Here is a 24,967-nt window from a genome sequence, read left to right as displayed (position 1 = left end):
TGAAACGATAACTACGAAGCGAGTGTAATCAAGGGGCATAATATTAATACAATAGAATGAAATCCAATATCTAATTATATTTAAATACAATTCAAGAGAATATATCTCATACCTCATACGGCTCAACATCTGCCTACTAGAGGCGTATTTCTTGATGACTACACTACGCTAGCTCTTGTAACAAGCTTTTATTTAACTCCAATTGTGATGGCTTGATATATGGGGAGCAAATTTTGAAACTGGATCAAACCAGTTCTAGACAATCGATTAACGAAAATGTAATGTATAAATAATATATCAAAATTGACGCCAAATAAAAGCTTTGTTTTGAAAACATAATTCTTTTTTAGGTTACTTTTAGTTTAGCTCAAAATGTGCACGCATACTCTACGCTGCCTACAAGTTGGTGTAGCGCCAGCGCCCGTCACACTTCAGTGACTAATATTTTGTCTATTCCTATCTATAATTATGTAAAAACCTTAGCAGTCAACGTTCCTGCCAATATAATCCCTCGGGCCCGCTTTGGGTACAGACATGAAAGAAATTCAACGAATTACTTTATTAACATAATACGACTGCTTTCAAATAACATAATTGACGAACTACTGACACGATATTTCATTAAAAAAATATATAATAATAATAATATTCAAACAACGATCTATCTATGTATACTATATATACTAGCAAGAGCATTAGACAAGTCTATAAATCTCGAACACATATACAAACATAAATGTATACGTAAATATATTATAAGGATAAAATATAATATAAGATTATAGAATTATATTCTTAATTATCGTGTCAGTAGCTCATTTATATAAAATTTATATAAACTTACCAAATCATCTTCATCCTCTAACGCGGAAGCCGCTAAAGCCGCGTACAGATTAGCGGCAGTTTTAGACACACTCTCTTGGGGAGAATTGTTCTAACGATCAAATTATATATTAATATCTATATCTTACACGCTAAGAACAAACGTTTATATGTATTTGTACAAATTTGTGAATGTATATCATCAATATACCTTTGAAGCAAAGTACTATAAAATCTCATAGTTATAACTTAAAGTATTGCATCTTATACACATATCATAATGGGTATATTCCAGTCACCCTCAATTAAAGCTAAAAATTACATCAAATTGTTTAAAAATTAATGCAAGTCTATCCTTAATCATAAAGCGAAATAATCACTGAAAAAATTAACTACCTTACCATTAATTACCTTAGAATATATATAAACCAAAATTAGCTATAATAAATTGTAAAAAAATATTACAGTAGTTGTTTATCTATATATGTTAAATTAAATATATAATACTATAAAAACCCAGCACACATTGTCCTGTCTGTATATATATATATATATATATATATATTATACTGTCATGGCGATCGGTTGAACGAGTAAGTCGTTGTGCTACAGCGCCATCTAGTGGGGAGTTACAACAACGGGGGTAGTGCAAAAACATTCTCCATGAATACCATACATGTCCCAACTTTCATGGTGATCAATCGAAGTCCATTAACCTCAAACAGATATTAGATATTATATTTGTCTTTATCTATATCGACACACCCTTACCTCATACTTTTTTTTCTATTAAAGTAAAAAAAAAATCATTTACCTCTGGTTTTTCTTCGACTTTCAGCTTCTTCGTCGGCGGTTCCGTATACGAATGATCCGTCACCACTGTTTCGACGATTTGATCTTTATCCGTTTTCACAGCTTGAATAACACTCGGCTGTAACATCTGTGCAATACTTTGTCCGTCATTTTTTATCTGTACAATTTGCCCTTGATCGTTCTTAAACTGTATCATGCCTTGCAATTGGTCGCTTTTCAGTTGTATTATCTGCCCTTGATCGTTTTTAATCTGTATCAATTGACCTTGTTCGTTTTTAATTTGGAAGAATGGAGCGCTCGGCTGTGTGTTTTCCGAATTAATTTGTAATAGAGGATTGTTTTCGGCTTTAACTTGTACGATTTGTCCTGTTTCAGTTATTTGTATAGTGGGTGCAGTCATTTGTTGTCCCATTTGGACGACTTGGACGGGTGGGTTCGATTTTTTCTCAAGAAGATCAGCTAGCATTTTATTTTGCGCGCTCTTCTGTCGAGAATTTTAAAGATTGATTCTACATAAGTACTATAATATCTTCAAAAGGAATTAATAGAAATTAAACAAAAATATTTAAAAAAAGAACACAAAAATCAAAAAGTATAATAATTATGAAAAATTTATAATATTATACTCACAATGGTCAACTGATCATCGATTTGTATTTGAACTGGTTCATCTTTTTGCACTGAAAAAAGGGCAGCCATTAAATTAAGTTTAAGTAAGAGCACTTAAATATTATTTTATAGATTTCTCGAAATATTTTAATTTACCCATAACTTCTTCTCCGGCGTTTAAGACCATCTGTAAGAATAAACAAAATTAATATCAATTAACTAAAGATGAGTTTTTGGAAGAATTATTTGGTTTTTTATTTATCATTGCCTAGCGACTGTTTAGTTAAACACTGATTTTGTCTGTTTCTGTTAATATTTATTTGATATTCCAAAGAAGAAGACACAGCATTGTGTAAGTAATTACCCGATAAACAACGTTTATAAGGCCATATGACTTTAATGACATTTACAATAATTAAAATTAAAAAATCAGCAAGTCGTTTATTAAAACGACTGCGAAATTTTACCATAAAATTTGGATACAAATATTAGCTCAACATAAATTCTAGTAGAAGACAAGTCACCTTCTCGCCTTGACCTCCAGTATTATTGGCGACACCCCCCGGTATTATTGTTGTACATTTAATCAAAGCTTCAGGATCAACCTCCATATTCTGTAATTAGATAAGTAAAATGAACATCTATTACACATACATTTGTACTATAATTAGGCACATACTTACTGTTGTCTGATTAGGTTGAACAACAACAGTCCCAGTTGATGCTGGTACCACTCGTTGTTGACTCTGTTGTCTTTGGGCAACCTGAATATATAATCGTGTTTTATTCTTCATTTTTAAATTTTGTTAAGATCGTTAAGACATCTATGTACTTACGATATATTTTACCACAGATAATAAATCTTTGCGTAGTAATAGTTTGACGTGAGTATGATTATATAATACATATATATGTATATTCATCGAGTTGGATTACTTTTTTATTTAACAATATATTTATGCTTTATTCATAACACAGTGGCCCAATTCTTCAATTGATATATGAAAACCTCTTTTGACCAAAACGGATAGAGGTTTAAGTATAAATGATATCTTTTTTTTTTAAACATATATTTTTATTTTGTTTCATTTCTAACTAATAGCATCCAATTTGAAAAGCGATACTCTAAGTCTAGCTATGTATGCATATCATATGTTATATATCACTCTTATTTATAATATATTTATATATTCATTATTAAAAGCTATCCGTAATTCTCAATCTTTACCCAATATAAATAATTTAACTTTCGATTAACCGTCTCTACCGTAGTCTGTAAGACCGAATATTAATCTCACTGCATTGAATTAAATAAAAATTTAGTTCAAACGTTACATTATTCTCTCATGCTTCGATAAGCTTTGTCTATGCATGCCAATCATCTTTGGTTATAACAAATCATGTTAGTTTAAAATTATTTCGACATGCTTCGCTACGATTTGCCACTACTTTTTATATCGATACATTTTTTACATGCACTTTGTTAATTTCTTTATAAGTAAAAAAAAAAAAACACTACATAAGTTTCTTTTACCAGACATTGGATATCAGTAGACAATGTTGATTATTGTACCTGCTTAAATTATCAAACATTTTTTTAGAGTAGTTATTATTTGATTCAATAGTATTTCAAATGGCTTGAGATAGCACAAGCGTACCAATTCTACTCTTGAATGACAAATATAATTTTTTCCTATTGTTAATCGATAATAATTATTTGAATTGCGGTGAGAATAAAATAAGATACAGACCACAATAAATATTTTAGGTCTTTTGCAAAACAATCCATTCTTAATCGTATCGTCAAATTAAATTCTAATACTCAAAGAACTCAATAAAATGAAAAGAATATTAATATTACTATCAAAACTTTATTGCCTTCGCCAAAATTAAAATCCTTTAACCTATAGCTAAGTACTAGACTAGTAGGCTACGTGGTCAGGCGGCCGGGAGGGGGGGGCCGGGTTAGTGTTGTTAGTGTAGTGGGACTTACTTGCGCGTGCGCGTGCGCGGGCGGGCTTACTTTATGCGCCAGCAGGTGCTTGATGAGCGACGTGTTGCTGGCGCCCTCCAGCGCCTGAGACAGCTGCGGGTGTGTGGGCGCAGCCGGGGTCTGGTATACAACAATTTCAAAGGCGTTAACAAATACATTTGAATACATATATAAACATAAATAGAATAGAATTTATGAGGATAGAATACCTGAGTTTGCACCGCTGGTGGTTTCGTTTCAACTACAGCCGTTTTATTAGTCAGCTGGGCTTTCAGGATTGGCGAAGAAGGTCCTGATTGTTGGAACGAATTACAGTTTAGTTACAATATATTTACTATAAATATTGGCATACGCAGAATAGACTTGTACATACCGACAGGAGGATTAGTTCTATTCGGCAAATTTTTCGCTCGTATACCGATGTATACATGTTGCGTTTCCCCAGACGCATTGCTAATGGTGTTTGGGCCGACTGTGCCTCCGAAAACCGTCCTGAATAAAAAATATTGTTAATTAGGTATATAAGATATGATAAATTACACCGAGATTGATGCAGCCACACTGTTCTAGGAGACCTTCATTGGCATTCATTGCCAGTCACGTGTTAATAAAATATCTTGAGATTCCAATAGATGATCATATTGCTCGCAGTAACTCGGTACAGCACGCGAGGTACGGTCGCGACGGCTCCGTCTCGCTCGCACTCACCGGACGAGACGCGGGAAGTGCGCGGGCGCGATAACTCCCTTGCGCGAAAGCTTGGTGCAGCACGCGAGGTACTGTCGGTACAGCTCTGCGGCGTCACATGCGCTGTTGTCGCTACCCGGCAGCGGCTCGTACGTCGCTCGCAGCCACGCCTGCGCGAAGTGCTCGTTTTCCTATGGACGAAATAGAGGACATTGACCCATTATAAGTTACATACGACCTGGACAATTATCAGAGGTTCATGCTTATAACATATTGACACGTGCCTGCACAGTCCTCTGCTGCAGATGCGACTGCTGCAGCGACGACATGGGGACGGGAGCGGGGGTGGGGGCAGGAGGCGCAGGCGCGGGCGCCGGGCTGACCGACGTCTGCAGGGGCTCCGACGGTTTCGCTGGCTGGTTCTGTGGGGTCTGCAACGGCGAGATATTTGAATACTCGGTACACAACAGTCAGCTAGTGTGGGACCGTTCGGAGCAGTCGCCCACCTGCGGCGCGACGTGCGCGCGCTCGGCGTCGCCGGCCGCCAGCGCGCCCGGCCCGCTCACCGTCTCCACCACGCGCATCAGGATGCACGCGCGCGGCCCGTAGCTCTGCGCCTGCGGACACACGACCATCGCTCCAGTTTCGTTCTGATTAGTAAGGCATTTTCACCAACGGGCAGCTCTTCGGGAGTATTGTTTTGCTCCGGTTTGAAAATGAATAAGGACAAATGACGTAACTTTATTAACAAACTTACCGTAACAGACTGTGAATGTCCCACAGCTGGGCTAAAGTCCTCCTCTCCCTTTTTGAGGAGAAGGTATGAAGGTATAGGTTGGTAGAATACACATGTGACAGAATTTCAGTGAAATTGAACACTGAAATTAATTAATTAAATTTAATTAATTAGTGTCTAATTTCACTGATATTCCTTGGTTTCCTTACGATGTTTTCCTTCACCGTAAAGCACGAGATGAATTATAATCACAAATTAAGCACATGAAATAAGCCCCGTAAAGCCGAGATGGCCCAGTGGTAAGAACGCGTAAATCTTAACCGATGATCGTGGGTTCAAACCCGGGCAAGCACCACTGAAAAAACAACCTTATCGAATGATATATATAAAACAACGGTAGCTCGGCGGACTGACCTCGACGGTGACGAGCGCGACGAGCGTGTGCGCCAGGCCGGGCACGCGCGCCACGGCCTCGCACGCGCGGTCGCCCAGCGACGTGAGCGCGTACACGCACTCCAGCGTGCACACCAGCACCATGATGTCGCGCAGGGACAGCAGCGCGCACACGTCGCTGTACACCTGTGTACACGTTCACTATTATATCTCCTACACATGCCTAGCCTCCTATAAGAGAGGCCTCCATAGCTGACATTCAATCCGAACATTATTATTAGTGGTAAGCTTTATAGAAATAATGAGCTGTTTTCGTTACGTTGGACGTTTGAATTAAATGTGAGGCACTTCATAAAACCTACCAAAAATATAGTGAGTAAATTTTAACCAAATGTTCAGTACCTTCGATTCAAGTGCTTTCAGTAAAGCCTCCTCGTTGGCCTCGTTCTGTGCTAACTTATTGAGCAGCTCTAGAGCCGCCAGCACTCGCGCACGATCTTGTGACACGAGCGCCGACTGTATAGTTGACAGCACATGCCGAGATATGAGGCAAGTGGCAGGATCCTACAGCAAAATATTAAATATATTTAAAAAAATCAATAATCTACTGTAAAAAAAGTCGTTAAAAACATACACTATTAAATTATTATTTATTATAAATAAGGAAAGTTATATAAATCACTTTCTTGTCAGTATTACCTTTATAATCAATTCTGTTGAGACATTTCCTAATGTATCCAGACCACTTTGCCTCAAAGTACCAACCCAGCAGTTAGCACAAAGTAAAAGGAAACTGTAACAAAAATAATAGCTATTCAAAGAATTCGAATCGAGGTCTGATCTGCCGAAAAAGAAAATCAACGACCTTTTGGTAGATTAAAATTTATATTAACTAAATGTTTCATATAAGCCTAAATTTGTGTTTAAAAATTATTCTAGGATTTGTGTCATAAGGGTCCGTTCACACAGACCGGCTCGGAGAGCATCGGCCTGCTTTTTTCTTTTCACACAGACCGGGTCGTATACGCTTGGAATTGGCCGGAGCGGAGCCGCCAACTATTTCACATCGACCGGCTGGAAGAGATCTGAAAGCGGGTGCGGTTGGCAATCAGAGCCGATCGGCTGCGCGAGCGAGAAAGAGCACGCAAGCGGAGCCGGTCGGCTCCTTTTATTACTTCACACGAAGCGCGTTCAGGCATTTTTAATGACAAAAAAGGTGCAAATGCAAAAATAAACTTTACTACAATCACTCAAAACACTGTTTCCAACGTGATAAAAATGCTGCTCTCCTCTCCGAGCCGGTCTGTGTGAACGGACCCTAAGAAGACAATCCCTTATAAAATATGCATTTTCAATTCTGTAAAACATCAAACCACTCTTTGGTTTAGAGACGATCGTAGATATCCATACCTGATTTTATTAGACTAATATTCAAGAATTGATGATCATGTCCTCCTTACTGATTTCGTCCACGGCGGCCCCAAGATAGATTAACAAACTGCGCAGGACATATTATACTGCACAAGTGTGTGCACAAACACAGGTACACTCTCATAATCCAACACGACCGGCAAAAGTTCAGACGCAGGACCAGCGGCTTTACGTGCTCAGGGTTGCTACTGAGAAATTTTCGTCAGAAAAACCTAATAACTTTTTAAAGGCCCGACCTGGAGGTTTGAACTCAGGACCTCGCGATTTGCGGCCTTATACCTAACCACCAGACCAAAGAAGACAGGAATTACTTACCGAATTAGAGTTGTATTTCTTGCCAAATATTGAACATTTTCCTCGTGAAAGGAAAGTGATCGTACAATAGACGCAATCTGTAGTACTCTCTGCGTATACACACAACCAGCTCCACCGGTGAGTTCTGGAGCGAAGAGTTGGTCCTCTTCCGATGGCTCCGTAACCCAATCTTCATGAATATCCTGTTGAAAGCGTTATTAATAACTTGCTTAACATCAACCAGTTTGTTGTTTCCGATGTATTTAGAAAGTAAAACTAAGCAGATTTTCCAAAATTTTATAGGCATATCTTTTTATTTTTGTATTAGGTTTCACGGGTAAATTATTAAGACGATGATAGTAGTGTAGCATATAAATCACCGTATACACCGTATATAAAATGTTTAAAGCCAAGATCAAATCAAAATATCATGAAGAATGCTTAAAAACAGAGACTCCCTAAGGCACAAATGGAAAAGTCTGTGAACAAATAAAAAAAATATTTTTAAAACTCACATCCTCTATAATCTTCTCTAAGCTGTCTTCCTCTTCTCCATCCTGCATTAAACAGTCTGTCAAGGTATTGTGAGCAGCAAGTGCCTGAACCATCAGTTCTGGTTGCTCTAATCCGGGCTGCATGAATTTGGTCTCATCGGCTAACTCTTTAGCACCGCCACCGCCTGCTCTCATCTGCCAAAACTCGTGAGGATAGCGTCCACGGGCTTCATAGTATGATCGACCGATTGTGTCTCGGAGACTTGCTAAAATTAAAATCAGATAATAAAAACAAATTATACTAAAATAAATTATAGGGTATATATATATATATTATAGGGTTCAAATATATAATAAATTATAGGGTTCAAATATAAATTCGATAATACTTACAATGATTATAAACACCCGCATGGGCCAGCAAAAAATCCAATATGTGGTGTGTTGTGCTCAAAGGTAAACGGTTGGAATGATCGGCTGCTAATACTGTGCAAACATTGACAGCAAAGTCTTGTTCATTGGGCATAGGTGATAGTAGAGATAAGGTAAGCCGCTCCGAAGGACCAGCCACGCGGTTGCCAGTTCGTAATGGCTCACCAGATGCTGGAAAAAAGTAAGTAAAATAACGATCTTTAAATGATCTACTGGACGAAGACTTCCTTTACTTTTGATGAAATCTAACATCATCCGAAACATGCCTGTTTCATCCCAATGTTCTTCCTCACCATCAAGCATGACATGAATTTTAAACACAAATGTGCTATACCTGAAATATATGTGCCACTGCCAAACGAAATTCTTGGCATACCACCACCTCTTCCTCTTCTAGGATCCTCATCGAGGTCATTGTCATCATCCCGTCCTGGAGGGCCCTTGGCTCGTTCATACCTGCAAATTATTATGCCATTATAAAATTTATTTTATATTTCATTGATAATTTTAAACTCTGGTATTGAGCATTTTATAGTTTTATTGCGTAATGTAATATACATTACATTAGACCCTGAATAATAGCTAGAAAATGATACAAATATTTTATAAAGAGAAAAGATTTGTTTAATCGTTTGTTTTTCAATGCAATTCACGCAAAAAATACTAAGACAATTGATATAAAACTTTCATATTAATATATAGTTCAAAGAAAAATTTCAGACTGCGTTTTTGAAGTGAACGCTGGCCAAAATATTACTGCATATCTAGTATGCTTGAAAATAATTTATGAAAGTTTTGTAAAGAAAGAATTAACATACGTTTTATTTTAATTTTTTTGTCAAATAGAGTATCTGTTATAAAAAGAAATATTAAGTTTAAGCTTTTTCTGTAAAAAAAAAAATAATCAGTAGCTTTACTGATACTACATAATATTTTAATGAAAACGTAAAAATAATGTGGGGAGTGATTTAAGATGTATTAGGACAGAGCAATTGCCAATAGATCACTTAGAATCTATACAAATTATTTCATAAAATTCTACTCAGTGCAATTTCAGAAGCACCAACATTACTCTTCTACCCTGTGGGCAAAACTTGCTTTATACCAAATTTTAACAAAATTGGTTCAGTGATTTAGCCATGAAAGTGTAAAAGACAGTTATTTTGCATATATAATATTAGTACCATAAATCCCAAGATTAGTGCCTTTTATGCTTTATCTGATAGCAAGGCAACTTAGTATCTGTATTAACAGGAATAGTATAAAGAATATTATTGCATACTTCTCCAAATATGTGCCATATATTCTTCTTAACAACGTTGATCCATTCACGCAAGGATGTGGCAACCGTAGCTGTCGTAGAAATGATTCCCATGTATCATTTTGATTAACCTACAAGATTGACTGTATTAGTTTTAATAATTTAATAAAACTTAGCTATAGATTTGTTTGAAAGAGATAGCGTTTTCTTTCTGATTACATACTATGCTCAATTAATTAATTTATACTTACATAAAAAAGTTAATATAATTATTAGTTTATCAATAGTATAATTATTAAATAATGTTTTAAAAAAGGATGATTTATTATTTATTTTCTTTTTTTATTTTATAATTAAATAAACATTAATACATACATATATGATATTATAAACAAAAGTTTGCTGTATATTAAAAGAATAAAACTAAAACAAACATTTAAAAGATAAAAAGAATTGATTGGTTAGAAATGCCTTCATTAAAAAAGCAATCAGAATCGTAAGTTTTACTTTGGTTATTTGAAAGAATAAAAAATTAAATTTATTATTTTTGGTTATTATTAAATTGAATATGTATGCTATGTTTTATATAACTCACTTTACTCAAGCCACCTCGTTGTATAACTAATGAATATAAAAGATACAAATCTATGTCCACTCCATTCACAACAGGTATTTTATATGGTATGCTGAAAAACAAACAATTGTTATCAAAAAATGTATTCATCATAATATATGGATTTGTTTCAATGTTGCAATAGTAACAATTAATATTCACTTTTTGCTTTCGTTAAACTGTTTCAATTCTTTTAAAAATACTTCTTTATCCCGCAAATAATCTCTTGATTTTGTATTTATTTGAGATTTTGCCATTTTTTGGATTTAATAAAAGGCGTTAGACTGACGCCTAATCACTTATTGAAGAAGTACTGACTTTTAAGATATGACAATATTGTTTATAAATATAGTAAAGACATGAGACATATTCAATTTTCCATTTGTTATTCAAAACTTAATATAATTGGAAAAAATGCCGATTGTCCGGAATTAGAATATCTAACACATTTGACAGTGACAGTTAAACTGCAAAGCGAGCGACGGCCGACGACGCGATCAGTGTTTCTATATAACGTACTTTTAAACGAATATCGGTGTTACAAGTTTGCAAAATGACAGCATCAATGAAGGTTACAAACATAATTAAGCAGTTTTCATAAGCATGTTTATAATTCTAAAACTCGTATGTTTTAATTAATGTTTCTTACACATTTTGTTTTTGAAACTTTTAAATTTGTCTCTCTTTCTTTTATATGTATGAGCTGCATTTCTGAAGCGATCGCCACAGCTGCAGAAATACAAATCACAAGATCAGTCGACTCCTTTGATCACAATAGTATTCAAGGGAGTTATAATATAACTACATAGCCATAAAAAGTTATGGATTGAATATTGACGATAAGTAGTAATAGTATTACCCAAGTTTTTATTGTACGCTGTATATATAAGAATACTAGGCATTTGGATGGAACAAACACTTTTAATATTATATTCATTTTTTGGTATATTCAACAACTATAACAAACATGAACAAATAACTTACTTGACTCACTAAATCAAAAAGTAAAGTTACTTTTTGAATACTTTCGTTACACTGCAATTATGTTCAATGATTACAATATATGATCGAAATCGTTAATCTGATTAAAATTTTTTCACGTCTGATTTATTATATAGCTAAATATGCTTATTTATTGATGACTTGTCTATCTAAAAACTACTTGAAAAAAATAAGTATGGATGTCGAGAAGGAAGCTTAAATCTCGCTAGGGAAAAGTTATAACAGCAAACTATGTCAGTCTATTTAAAAAAATTAAATAGTAAAAAATTAATATATGTTCAATTTTGAGACGAAAAGCGATAAATTGTCTTAAAACATTATTAATTCAGTTTTTTTACAAGACAGTTGCTACATGCTATAGTTCAGTAATGGTTCAGCTCGTAGACAGAGAAACTAATCTGTCTACGGTTCAGCTTGACGGTATAACAATTATTGACATATGTCAGACGTCAGTACCCAGTGTATTGAATCTAAATTGTCAAATCCCATGTAATGAAAATATTGTCATGCGGTTTTAGGTTATAAGTTTGAGATATCGCTAATAATTGTTCTTAAATATTTTATTGTTACTCCAAAATGGTGAAAAAGAAGATAGATAACCGTATTAGGGTAATGATAGAAAATGGCGTCAAACTTGGCCATCGCACTATGTTTCTTCTTGTTGGAGATAAAAGTAGAGATCAAGTAAGCACAAAGACAATATAGCTTAATTATCAAATAGTTTAACTATAGAAATGAAAAAATGTAAATATATATAATTTTCTAGCTATAGTAGACTCTAAGGATTATACATAGTCTTTTCTTAAGCTTTAAATAAGTGATTATTCAATTTCAGGTGCCAATATTATATGACATGCTTGTAAAATCTACAGTCAAAGCTAGACCTACAGTGTTATGGTGCTACAAGAACAAGGACGAAGCTATTAGCAAGTTAGTCTTAAAGAGTTAATTTGAAATTTTCTTTGAATACTAATTAATTATTTTCTTTTAAGAATTGCATAAGTTTAATAATTTAAAAAATAAATTCATAAATAAAATAAATCTCTTCAATAAAACACATTTAGATAAATAGACAAATTTTAACAAGTAAAATTTAATAAACATCATGTTTTAATTGTTTCAGTCATGGAAGGAAACGAGCTAAAAAAATTGCAGCGGGAAAATTAGAGGTGTCAGAAGAGTCACTGTTTGATGCATTCCGAGTGGCAACTACAATACATGGCCGCTACTACTCAGAGAGTCACACTATGCTTGGTCAGACTTATGGAGTGTGTGTTCTCCAAGTATGTTTAAATATTATTGCTTAATTTTTTTTTAAGATTAGATAAAAATGTATACCGTTTCTGTTAAATAATAGAAAACATGTCTGGTTCCTGATTTCTACTATTTATCACTTAAATGCTCATTTATATTTATAATAAATAGTAACTGTACAAATCATAACTAAATACAAAATATTGGTAAAAATTAAGCCAGCCCTATTGAACCAGTGAATGCATTGCCATTGCTGTAGGCGGTATGCCGGCGGCTTTGCCCGCGTAATCTGAAAAATCCAGTTAAACAGATAAAAATATTTAACTTTAATAGAGAACTATTTTGAAATCACAGATGGACATTTAAATACATTTTGTTTAACATTTAGTGTATGTTTTTTCCAAATTCAGGATTTTGAAGCTCTCACTCCAAACTTGATGGCTCGTACAATAGAAACTGTGGAGGGAGGTGGACTCATAATATTCTTGCTTAAAACCATGAACTCATTAAGACAGTTGCACTCTATAACAATGGATGTCCATTCTAGGTAATAATTTGCTTTAACACACTACTGCTTAATCTAAATTATAAAAGGTTGATTGATATAGTAATTCGAGATGGCCCAGTGGTAATATTGTGTGACCAATGACCGTGGGTTCATACCCGGGCAAGCACCACTGAATTTTCATGGCCTTAATTTGTGATTATAATTCGTCTTGTGCTTGAGAGTGAAGGAAAACATTGTGAAGAAACCATCATGTGTCTAATTTAACTGAAATTCTGCCACATGTGTATTCCACCAACCCGCACTGGAGCAGCGTGGTGGAATAAGTTCCTCACCTTCTCCTCAAAAGAGGAGATGAGGCCTTTGCCCAGCAGTGGGACATTCACAGGGTGTTACGAAGAAGAAGTTGATATAGTAATAATATTGTGCATTTTTTTGATGTGATACATCTGTTTATGAGCCTTGGTAACAACTTGTACCCTGGACATGACACTACACATGAGACACTTTGTGTGTGCGTGGCTCGTAAACTATAAACTTTGATTCTATATATAATTATAATGATAAGAAAAAAAAAAAATATTTTATTATTGGTAATTGGTGAATTTATTTCAATAATTCACATATGCCAGCCCCTCCACTGTGACAACCGAAGTTTATTTTTTGATTACTATTTTTCATATCTTATTCTTTCTACAATAATTATTTTTAATTTTTCAGATTCAAAACAGAAGCCTATGATACAGTTACAAACCGTTTCAACGAACGTTTCCTTTTGTCATTAGCTGATAATCCTAGATGTCTTGTTCTTGATGATGCCTTAAATGTACTTCCAATATCTTCAAAAACAGCCCAAGTGGAACCAGTTGATGCTGCTCCAGAGGTGATTACTTGCTTTAAATTACATAATAATTTATTGTTTGGTAAATTAAATGAAGAGCCTGTAATATACAAATGAAGCAAATCAGTTTTACTTGGTTAAATTTTATCAAGTGATCTTCAGATTTCAACTTCTAGTTGAATTCAACTAATAGGCATCTTAACTTGACTTGACTATTAATATATTTATTTACTTATATTAAAAAATGATATCAGCTTACAACTGTTTGATGTTTTACATACATAGCAAAAATAGATAAAATTATATTTTATTTTTCAGCGTGTTAATCCAAAATTGACAGAGCTAGTTTCGTCGTTATCGGACACTCCACCAGCTGGACCACTAGTTGCGTTATGTCGAACATACGACCAGGCCACTGCATTAGTTGCACTTATTAATACACTCGCTGATAAACAATCAAGGTATAATACCAATAGCTATTTTACATATAAATTTTATGAGACTTTGTTTTTTTTTTTTCTTATATAGCTTTCAATTTCATTCAATTTAATTCCATTTATTTGCTTTAAACATAATATATATGTTTAGTCACTATATTTATGCAAATATTTATATTTTTCTTTGTCTATGATTATACTCATTATTCATACTTATTTTATATGGAATATAGAAATACTGGTGGTAGAGCTTTGTGCAAGCTCGTCTGGGTAGGTACCACCCACTCATCAGATATTCTACCGCAAAACAGCAATACTTGATATTGTTGTGTTCCGGTTTGAAGGGTGAGTGAGCCAGTGTAATTACAGGCACGAGGGACATAAAATCTTAGTTCCCAAGGTTGGTGCCGCATTGGCTATGTAAGCGATGGTTGACATTTCTTACAATGCCAATGTCTAAGGGCGTTTGGTGACCACTTACCGTCAGGTGGCCCATATGCTCGTCCGCCTTCCAATTCTATAAAAAAAAATATATTTCACAAGTTATATTGTATATTTATATTTTTTAAATTTAGTTTTTCCAATAATAATACATTTTACAATTAAAAATTTTTTCAGACCTCCACATTGTCTCACCGCCGCAAGAGGTCGCGGGAAGTCTGCCTGCCTCGGCTTAGCCGTCGCTGCTGCCGTGTCACTGGGCTATGTGAACATATACGTTACGTCTCCTCACCCTGAAAACTTGATCACGTTGTTCGAGTTTGTCTTGAAAGGTCTCGATGCTTGTTTATATCAAGAACACATCGATTACAATATCGTGAGGTCAACGAATCCCGACTTCAAGAAGGCTATCGTCAGGATCAACATTTCTAGGAATTCTCGCCAAACTGTACAGGTAATGGGATAATGTTATATGCAAACCTAAAAAATCACATAAATTATATATAACTGGTGGTAGGGCTTTGTGCAAGCTCGTCTGGGTAGGTACCACCCACTCATCAGATATTCTACCGCAAAACAGCAATACTTGATATTGTTGTGTTCCGATTTGAAGGGTGAGTGAGCCAGTGTAATTACAGGCACGAGGGACATAAAATCTTAGTTCCCAAGGTTGGTGGCGCATTGGCTATGTAAGCGATGGTTGACATTTCTTACAATGCCAATGTCTAAGGGCGTTTGGTGACCACTTACCATCAGGTGGCCCATATGCTCGTCCTCCTTCCTATTCTATAAAAAAAAAAAAAAAATATAGTATCGCAGTGTAGAACACTATTGCTATGTCTAATTTATTTTATGAATCTAAGAAATATGCATCTTATGATAATATTTCCTCCTTGTTTCTAGAAGACCTCGCAACCCATGTCCGTTCTTTAAAATTGACCGCGCTCGAACGAAACTTGGACAGAATGCTCCAATATCGCGAATATCGCGAGAATATAATTATTGTGTAAAAAACACAGTAACACTGGACGTTGGTTGTGACGGGCTCTCATCGTTCATGAAAAAATGTGATGTTTCTTTTAGTATAAACTGTTAATTTGTTTAAAAATTTAATTAGTTACTTTCTGTTTCTGTTTTTGTTTTTTATTTAAATATTTTCATTTTCTGTTTTTATTTTATTTTTGATTTGTATATTTTGTAATTGTGTTTTGTGAATGGTGTGTTCTCCTGTAATCGGTCGTGCATAGTTAGTTTTAAGTTAATGTAAAAAGTGATTTGAATGTGTCTTATGTACAACTGTTGGAGATTCAAATAAATAAATAAACCTTAGATACATATATCATTATTATTATTAATTTATGTAAAACGATTCCATTTCAGTATATTACGCCGGATGATCATGGGCTGCTGTCAGCTGCGGATCTGGTGCTGGTAGACGAGGCGGCCGCCATCCCTCTGGCGCACGTGTCTGCCGCGGCCACCCGCGCGCCGCTGGCGCTGCTGTCGTCCACCGTGTCCGGGTACGAGGGCACGGGCCGCGCGCTGTCGCTCAAGCTGTTCGCGCAGCTGCAGACCGAGCATAAGGCTCCGCCCCCGGTGAGTCAACCCCTGCTGTCCTACATCGTCCATACATCGAACTAGAGTATATGTAAGCATGTACTTATATACTAAACTTATATAGTTATCTATATAAGTATGTATTTACAAAAGATAAATAGTATATGTAGTATATAAGTTGTCTGGTTTCCAAAGCACAAGCTCTGTGCAAGCTTAATTTGGGATCAGATAGCTGTGTGTGAAAAATGACTCAGGATATTATTAATTATTATTACTTTATGTATTGAAAAAACTCCAGTAATTCTACTATTTTTAGTTAGAAGCGTCCTCCAACTTAGCAGAGCACTGAAGCGCGATACTGTTCCCGTAGCAATAAAGGAAAAACGAATGCATATTTTAATTAGAAATCATATTGAAATATTATCTTTAACTATTTTTTTTAAATGCAGATAAAATTGGAGGAACCGATCCGTTACCGTTCTGGTGACTCAGTGGAGCAGTGGCTCAACTCGCTGCTGTGTCTGGAAGCGCCGAGCCCGACGTTGGGCGTAGGTGCCCCGCCGCCAGCTGCCTGCGATCTATACAGGGTCAACCGAGACGCCCTGTTCTGTTACCACAAAGCTGCCGAGGCGTTCCTTCATCGCCTCGTTTCCATATACGTGGCCAGTCATTATAAGGTATAGAAGGAACACGACTTCGACTTTTGATTTTGAGCATATAACATACTCCAGCATCGCCTGAAACTTTAATTTGTTTTATTTCATTCGGATTGCTTAGTTATTAAATCTTATAGTTTGACAAAGTACTAAGGCAATGATTTCGTTTACTCCCAGTTTACTTCAAAGTACATGGATCATCATCACCATCACCTCCATCATCACCAATAGTCCTTCCTAGTAAAGAGAACAAAGTTTATCATCCTGGTTCGACCTAAATCTGAAAACTCCAATGCCGATAAATAATAAAGTATCCGTTTCCAGAACAGTCCCAACGACCTGCAGCTGCTGGCGGACGCGCCGGCTCACCAACTGTTCGTGTTGCTAGCGCCGTCCAACCGAGCAGCACTGCCAGAGGTTCTGTGTGTGCTGCAGCTGTGTCTGGAAGGAAACCTCAGTGATAGGTGAGAGTCAATTATAAAAGAAAAAAAAAATACTAAAATATCATACGTGGCAGAAATATCAATGAATTAAAATTTTAAATAATTCGAAATTTTTTCTTGGACTAAGAACTCGCTAATAGTGAGTGACGTCATAAAACTATCGGCCTCATAAAGGTTGCTGTTTAGTTAAACATTGACTTTGCTCTTTCCGTCTTTATTGATTTGACATTCGAAAGAAGAAGACAGCATGTTTTTACTGATCACCGCTAAACAACCTTGAATGGTTTTAATACGATTAATTTCAAAGCAATCGATTGATACATTACTGGTGCTAGGGCTTTATACAAGCTCGTCTGGGTAGGTACCACCCACTCATTAGATATTTTACCGCAAAACAGCAGTACTTGATATTGTTGTGTTCCGGTTTGAAGGGTGAGTGAACTAGTGTAATTACAGGCACAAGGGACATAAAATCTTAGTTCCCAAGGTTGGTGGCGCATTGGCTATGTAAGCGATGGTTGACTTTTCTTACAATGCCAATGTCTTTGGGCGTTGGTGACCACTTACCATCAGGTGGTCCATATGCTCGTCCGCCTTCCTATTCTATAAAAAAAAACAATAATATGTACTTATTTTTTATAAGTTTAATCTTATAGTTGAGTTGACTGTATAAACTTGCACTTTGGAAAAATAATATTATGATACATATAAAGTTCAATTTTGTTTTCGAATTAGATCGGTAAAAGACAGCCTGGGTCGTGGAAGAAAAGCCTCAGGTGACCTTATACCTTGGAATATCTGTGAACAATTCGGTGATAAAGACTTCCCGAAGCTCTCAGGGGCGAGAATCGTCAGGATAGCGACTCATCCATCATATCAACGGGTTTGTATTATTTTGTTTAATCATCATCATTAACGAGGACTTCTATGATTTACATAAAACAAAAAAGAAAGTAAGTAGCCCACAGCTGGAATTATAAACACAATTGAAGGACATGAAATGATTGATTGAATGAATGATGAAAATTCAGTGTTGCCCGGTATAAATCAATAATCTTCGCTTAAGATTTACGTGCACTAGTCTCTGGTCCATCTTGGCTTTATGATTTTGATTTGCACGGAAAAAAATTATGAAACGATAATTGTGAGATTTTCTATCAAATTAAAATTGGATTATATGATAACTTATAATATTTTAATAAACTAATGGTATTATGATGTAATATTTATATAAAGTTGAATTTTTATATAAACATTGTAATAACGTCCTTCTGAAACATGGTGGCTAATATTAAAAACCAGAAAACTGCGCAGACGTTATGACATGGGACGGTACACACATGTACACACATAGGACAAATCTAACATGTGATTAAGCTTTAATTAATGAACTCGAAACTCAGCTTCAAACCTCTTCGGAAGGAGAGGTCGCGTCCCAGCAGTGGGAATACAGCCTGTTATTTGCTTACCAAGCAAATGAAACGAGTGACTTGGGTCCAATATTGACACATTGTTTTCAACAGATGGGCTACGGTAAGCGCGCCTTGCAACAATTGGCTGCGTACTACTCCGGTGATATTCCATACCTCGAAGAGGTGAACAGTGACGACGAAAATGCTCGTACAGATGCCCAGAAGGACTCACTGCATACTGAAAATATAACGCCAAGGTACGATTATAAAATAAAAGATATTTTATAGAATAGAAAAAGTACTAAAATTACATACTTTTTTTATTCTATTTTATGTTGGCATAAAACAGTCATTACGCATAGTATATTCAAATCACAATAGTAATAAATAAAAACAAACCGTAATTTATATATATAAATATTCAAAGTGATTTACTGATAACTCCGCTATACTCTGCACTAATAACAGTTCTTGATTAATATATCTTTATTTGTAATACAACAATAACTTCCACTTAACTACTTAAATTAACTTTAATTTTACTTCTGAAGTTTTGAAAACAGTTTTGCCGACATTCAAGACGCCATCTTTCGATAAACTAACAATATTAAGGTCTCGACCAAGTACGTTCGCTAAACGAACGGAGAACGAATAAATTTATACAGATAAAAATATATTATTTTTGTTTTGTCACAAATTTTAGACATTAAAATAGATATTTGTTTATTAATTTGTATATAATATGGAATATGAAATATTATTAGCAAATATAGAAAGTTACCTAACACTCGATAAAGATGTTTTTATTATATATAGTAAGGTAATGAAAAGAAAATTGAATTTAGAAATTGAATTTTTAAGAAGTAAAAATCAAGTTTTTTATTACGACCTGGATTTGCTTAAACGAATTTTGTATTAACGATTTTTTTTTTATTGTACCTGCAATCCATATAACATGTATCTATTAAAATTAATATAAAATTACGTTTAAAACCAATAAAATATATCGTTCCATACTTTATCATTCATTCATTAACCCACTCATTCGTTAATTTTCTCCTCACTAGTCTAATTCAAATGTCATGTCAATTTAAGGTCAATGTTATTTATTTTCCTTCTTTCCTACTTCCATTGGAATATTCTATAAATATACATTTTAATAAATGACATTGTATCAATAATTTTAATATTATTTTTAGGTCGAAACCTCCGACATTACTGAGAAGGCTTACAGAAGTGAGGGCTGAACACTTAGACTACCTGGGGACCAGCTTCGGTCTTACTGAAGAACTATTGAAATTTTGGAAATCTCAAAAATATGTACCAGTTTATTTAAGGTGAGCTTGTGAAATATTACGTAGTATACATATAGAATGTGTAGTTAATGATACTTGTTTCACTTATTAATCTTACTAGTTTTCGCGAGCGGTTTAGCCCGCGCGATAAGGGGGGGGGGGGGGGTGTTGGGTTTGATAGGGGTTAACCTTTGTCATTTTTTGCAAAAAATTATAATTGGTTGAGTAGATAAAATGTGTATGCCTAACAAACAAACTAACTTTCGCATATATAATATTAGTTAGGATTTACTGGTTAGTTATATTTATAGGCGTATAATGCCTACCGCAGATGTACAACTGTCTCCCGGACCGTAAGGGGCTGCAAAATATATCTTAACCGGATATCGAGTATAGGGAACAATAAAAGCATTGTACCGAAACATAGTTATTCGTTTCCGCAGCCAGAAGGCCAACGAGCTGACGGGCGAGCACTCGTGCATCCTGCTGCGCGCGCTGCGGCCGGCGCGCTGGGCGGGCGCGTACTTCAGCGACTTCCGCCGCCGCGCGGCGCGCCTGCTCGCGCGCGCGCTGCGCCGCCTGCCCGCGCCGCTCGCGCTCGCCGCGCTGCTCAGCGACGCCGTGCCCGTCGAGCGCCCCGGTGCGGTACCCGATTTAGATCGTTTTTACTTCGTCGAACCAAATTTTATATATAGTAGCCTCATCGGAGAACGTTTCTTAGACAAATAAAAGTTTGCAAATCCTAGGGTCGAAATAAAATTCCTGATCAGGTAACGAAAAGTAAAAATAAAATAAATATAATTAAAAAAATATATAAATTTGTCAACTGTTTGAATCTTCATAATTATTATTTATAATTTACTTAATTGCTTGTTTACTGTCATACATGATTTAGTTTTAAGTGGAAACTTGATTGGTGTGTGAACGAGTTAATTGTTGTATAACATATGTGGTGTGTACTGTATGTTTCCCAAAATAATAATAATAATAATAATAATGAATGGCCCGAAATTCGGCGTTGTTTTCGTGTGCAATGCCGCCGGTCGTGTCGGATTACCGTCCATCGATTATGAAAATGATGTAACCGAGAACATCAGAATCTGTGGCCTTATAGGCACGCCTACTTAAAAATTTGTCACGTATTTAAGAAATTCTCCTTTTTATTCTTATAGCTTATGTTTATCGCAACAAACAGACATAAGCGATACAATGATATTTATTGAAGCTTCAGTTAAGTGAAACTATTAATTTGTAAACAGTTTTAACGAAGCAAATCATCGAGCAGCATCTCTCGTGCCACGACCTGTCCCGGCTGGAGGCGTACTGTCGCCAGCAGGCCGACTACCGCCTCATCACGGACCTGCTGGAGCCGCTCGCTAACATTGTTTTCCATACGAAGGTCAAACTTAAGCTGGACGCTGTTCAGCAGGTAAAGGAACTTATTATTTATTAGTAAAAAAGTATCAGTCCATTTATGTCATGTTGGGCCTCTACTGTTAAAATAAAGTGTATATATTTAAATATATTGAACCGTTTATAGTGCATAATGCAGCAGAGCTGTTAACAGATCGGAAAGCATTTGTAAATTAAAGGTTTTGATTGTTGTGTTAAAAAATTATAAAATTGTTGAAAATTTCCAGGTTCTGTTCGTAGCTATGGGTTTCCAAATGAAAGAAGTAGATGACGTAGCAAGTGAGCTCGGACTACCTGGATCCCAAATCCTGGCCAAGTTCTACGAGGCCTGCAAGAAGATCAACACGGCCCTCAACTCCATTTTGGAAGTGACCGTTGCCAAGGAAATGGGCATAGATGATAAAATAGCAGACGTGAAAACAGATGAACCAGTCAAGCAGAGTCTGCAAGAGGAATTGTCGAAGGCGGCAAAGGTATTACTCGTTTGTGGTATATTTGTTCTTATTTGGAAATTTAGAAATAAATTGTCTTTCTGAAAAGGCGTAGTGTTTTGTTTTAGTTTTAAAAAAAATATATTCATCCATCCATGTAATTAAAAAAAGGGAGAGGAGGCTTTAGCCCAGCAGTGGGACATTCATAGACTACTATACTATGTAATAATATTTGCTAACATCGTCTTTGTAATATTGCTAGAAAAAATACCAATTTTAATATATATTTCATCGATGCTACATATATGTATGAAAGTAACTAAGTAACAGTCTGCAAAAGACTGCACTGCTGGGATACCTGTTGTTTGGTATGTGTTTACCGATAGCAACTGCTTGCTTGGCAGATCAAATGTTCTTATTAATGACACTTACTTACAATTTAACTTTATAATAAAAGTTCAAGAAATACATTTTCTTAATACGTATATAAAAATAATGTTACAAATGATATATACCATATATATATATATATATGGAAGAAATACAAAAAAAGCGACGTTACATCGCAGAAATCTGCAAATTGTTGTATTTGAGTTTTCATCTCCATTATATGAATTAAATAAAATATTTTATTATAATTTTGTTTGTTGAATTTGTAATTTTTTTTTGTTTTCTCAACTAAATGAAAACATTTCAATTCCAGGAGCTGGAACGTAAACAACGGAAGGAGCTGTCCCGTTTGATGGGCGAAGATCTGGCGCAGTACAGGATCAAGGGCAGCGACCTCGACTGGGGCAAAGCTTTGTCTGTTTCCAACCAGAAACAATTAGTATCTGTAAAGAGGTTAGTAATTGTCAGACTAAAACTTTGCCTTTGTCTCGTTATATATAAAAGTAGGTTTCATTTAGTTTAACCGAGTGTGATTTCCGGTATAAAAGATTTACCCCAACTCAACCTGTGTGTGGTGTTGTAAGAGCATCCCATCAATATCATCAGCACTTAATCAACGACCCTTTTGCAAGGTTGAAAATTAACGCATCAGTAAAAGCATTTCTAACGAAGATTTGCAAAACTCAAAGGACGTACAAGTAGTTCTACTTTACTAATACGATGATAATTTTTTAAAGGGACAATATTTATTAACTGTGATAACCATTGTTGACTATAAGGAGACTCATTCGCTCATCTAGCCGATAAAATAGAAAATATCGCTTGAGGTTTTCAAAGGGTGAGATGTTGAGTCTGTTTTAAATAAAAAATTTAGTAAGAACACTTCATACTCAAAAAACATATAAGGTCATATTGACTGTGCTAATATCCATAGTCAAACGTGATCTCTTTTAATTTTTTGGAATACGAGTAATGATTACGATAAATATTTTTGCATTTTTTCTTTTTAGTGGTGAGAAGCGACTCGGAGAAGACAGCAAAGAAATAGAAGAACTAATTGAAGCTCACTCCAGCAAGAAGAAGAAAAAGAAGAAACATGTGCGGAATTAAATCGAATACATTTATTTGACAATATAATATTATGTTTTATTTCAACTGCAGTCATTTTTTTTTATTATAAAGAGTATTTCTATTAATATTTCTATTTCTTACAATGTATTGTGCCTGTAATTACACTGGCAATACCAAGTATTGCTGTTTTGCGGTAGAATATCTAATGAGTGGGTGGAACCTACCCAGACGAGCTTGCACAAAGCCCTACCACCAGTAATATTTAATCATATCTTCATATTGCGAAGAGAAAAATGTTAATGAGTCTTCTATAGTTCTCAGAGAAGAAGTATTTTGTGCTCTTTCACTATTTTGTTGAGACATCCATGACGATAGCATATCATTAATTTCATTTTTGAACTCGGAAGGTTCGTCGTGTAGGTATGTCTACCGAGCGCTTAGGTTTGTTACGAGTGTTCATAAAACACAGGTGAAAAATCAACAACATCGCTGAGTTCGATTTCTCTGATGTACGCAGGATTATATAGGCGTCAGTGCTCATAACCAGAGCAGCAGAAGTGCAAGGGGGTGTGTTTGTAAGGCAGCTATGTAATTATATATATATATATATATTATTTATAAGGTCGAAATGCAACTCGTAACCGACGCATACCTTCAATTGTTATTATTGGATGTTCGAGGTACCAAGCCCGCAGAAATGTCCAGTATGATGCTAGTCATTGTTTTTGAACGAGACTTTGGAGGCGGTGCTTATTTATAAGAATGGGTTATTATACGCCAAATAAAGTGCGCAGTAATGCACTCCAACTTTGGATTTTGAATTTATGTCTTAAATTTTTTTTAATTGTTTCTAAGAATTTATTTGTAAAAAAAGCACACTGCACGCTTCGATCACTAATAAGAACTAAATACATAGTCCCGTATAAAAATCATTTTAAAACTGTCCCTTAATGTGTTTATGTATTTGTAATTGAAACAATAACACATTAATGCAAATTCAATCTTAAGATCATCACTTAAAGTTGTATTCACAAAACAATTTACACAATTTTTTTACGACCGAAAATTTCTGGTACATACATAACAAATTTAACCTTACGTGGTTAACTTAAAGTAGATGGTAAAAAACAGTAAAAAAGGCAATAAAATTTTATTTTTTATAGGACTGGATGGAATGGAGCTGAATTGATCAATATATTTTTTTTCATACTCAAATTTGAAAAGCAATTTTTATTAAAGGT

The 24,967-nt window shown here is 35.3% G+C and overlaps 2 protein-coding genes across 11 annotated transcripts in view; one reads left to right on the top strand and one right to left on the bottom strand.

The window, feature by feature from the left end:
• Positions 1-11,030, bottom strand: part of LOC126776730 (AT-rich interactive domain-containing protein 2) — a 29,456-nt gene extending 18,426 nt beyond the window's left edge. For 7 of the 10 annotated variants that reach the window (XM_050499427.1, XM_050499431.1, XM_050499435.1 and 4 more), the window contains exons 1-22: positions 10,741-11,030; positions 10,561-10,651; positions 9,987-10,096; positions 9,039-9,160; positions 8,666-8,875; positions 8,294-8,538; positions 7,800-7,981; positions 6,753-6,846; positions 6,456-6,617; positions 6,075-6,239; positions 5,431-5,541; positions 5,209-5,355; positions 4,946-5,115; positions 4,611-4,729; positions 4,447-4,529; positions 4,238-4,357; positions 2,928-3,008; positions 2,769-2,858; positions 2,401-2,431; positions 2,266-2,315; positions 1,637-2,119; positions 845-934 (exon numbers count right to left, since the gene is read on the bottom strand). In XM_050499427.1, the coding sequence (XP_050355384.1) occupies positions 845-934; positions 1,637-2,119; positions 2,266-2,315; positions 2,401-2,431; positions 2,769-2,858; positions 2,928-3,008; positions 4,238-4,357; positions 4,447-4,529; positions 4,611-4,729; positions 4,946-5,115; positions 5,209-5,355; positions 5,431-5,541; positions 6,075-6,239; positions 6,456-6,617; positions 6,753-6,846; positions 7,800-7,981; positions 8,294-8,538; positions 8,666-8,875; positions 9,039-9,160; positions 9,987-10,096; positions 10,561-10,651; positions 10,741-10,835 (3,051 nt within the window). In that variant the 5' untranslated portion in view covers positions 10,836-11,030. The remainder of the gene's footprint in view (positions 1-844; positions 935-1,636; positions 2,120-2,265; positions 2,316-2,400; positions 2,432-2,768; positions 2,859-2,927; positions 3,009-4,237; positions 4,358-4,446; positions 4,530-4,610; positions 4,730-4,945; positions 5,116-5,208; positions 5,356-5,430; positions 5,542-6,074; positions 6,240-6,455; positions 6,618-6,752; positions 6,847-7,799; positions 7,982-8,293; positions 8,539-8,665; positions 8,876-9,038; positions 9,161-9,986; positions 10,097-10,560; positions 10,652-10,740) is intronic. The other 3 variants (XM_050499428.1, XM_050499432.1, XM_050499436.1) reach the window with 3 other exon arrangements.
• A 1,025-nt stretch (positions 11,031-12,055) lies between these two features.
• On the top strand, positions 12,056-23,792 carry LOC126776755 (RNA cytidine acetyltransferase). Its single transcript, XM_050499491.1, has 18 exons — positions 12,056-12,264; positions 12,416-12,510; positions 12,704-12,863; positions 13,245-13,381; positions 14,060-14,222; positions 14,499-14,641; positions 15,236-15,512; positions 16,439-16,654; positions 17,065-17,292; positions 17,596-17,735; positions 18,450-18,597; positions 19,238-19,383; positions 20,326-20,463; positions 20,865-21,061; positions 21,681-21,850; positions 22,062-22,307; positions 22,969-23,108; positions 23,666-23,792. Exons 1-18 carry the CDS (start codon positions 12,157-12,159, stop codon positions 23,763-23,765), a joined length of 2,952 nt encoding a protein of 983 aa, XP_050355448.1. The 5' UTR covers positions 12,056-12,156; the 3' UTR covers positions 23,766-23,792.
• The last annotated feature ends 1,175 nt before the right edge of the window (positions 23,793-24,967 follow it).

This window comes from Nymphalis io, chromosome 21, assembly GCF_905147045.1.
Source record: "Nymphalis io chromosome 21, ilAglIoxx1.1, whole genome shotgun sequence".
In the NCBI taxonomy this organism is placed as follows: Eukaryota; Metazoa; Arthropoda; class Insecta; order Lepidoptera; family Nymphalidae; genus Nymphalis; species Nymphalis io.
Note: the sequence above shows the minus strand (reverse complement) of the source record. Positions and strands in the feature narration are given on the sequence as shown.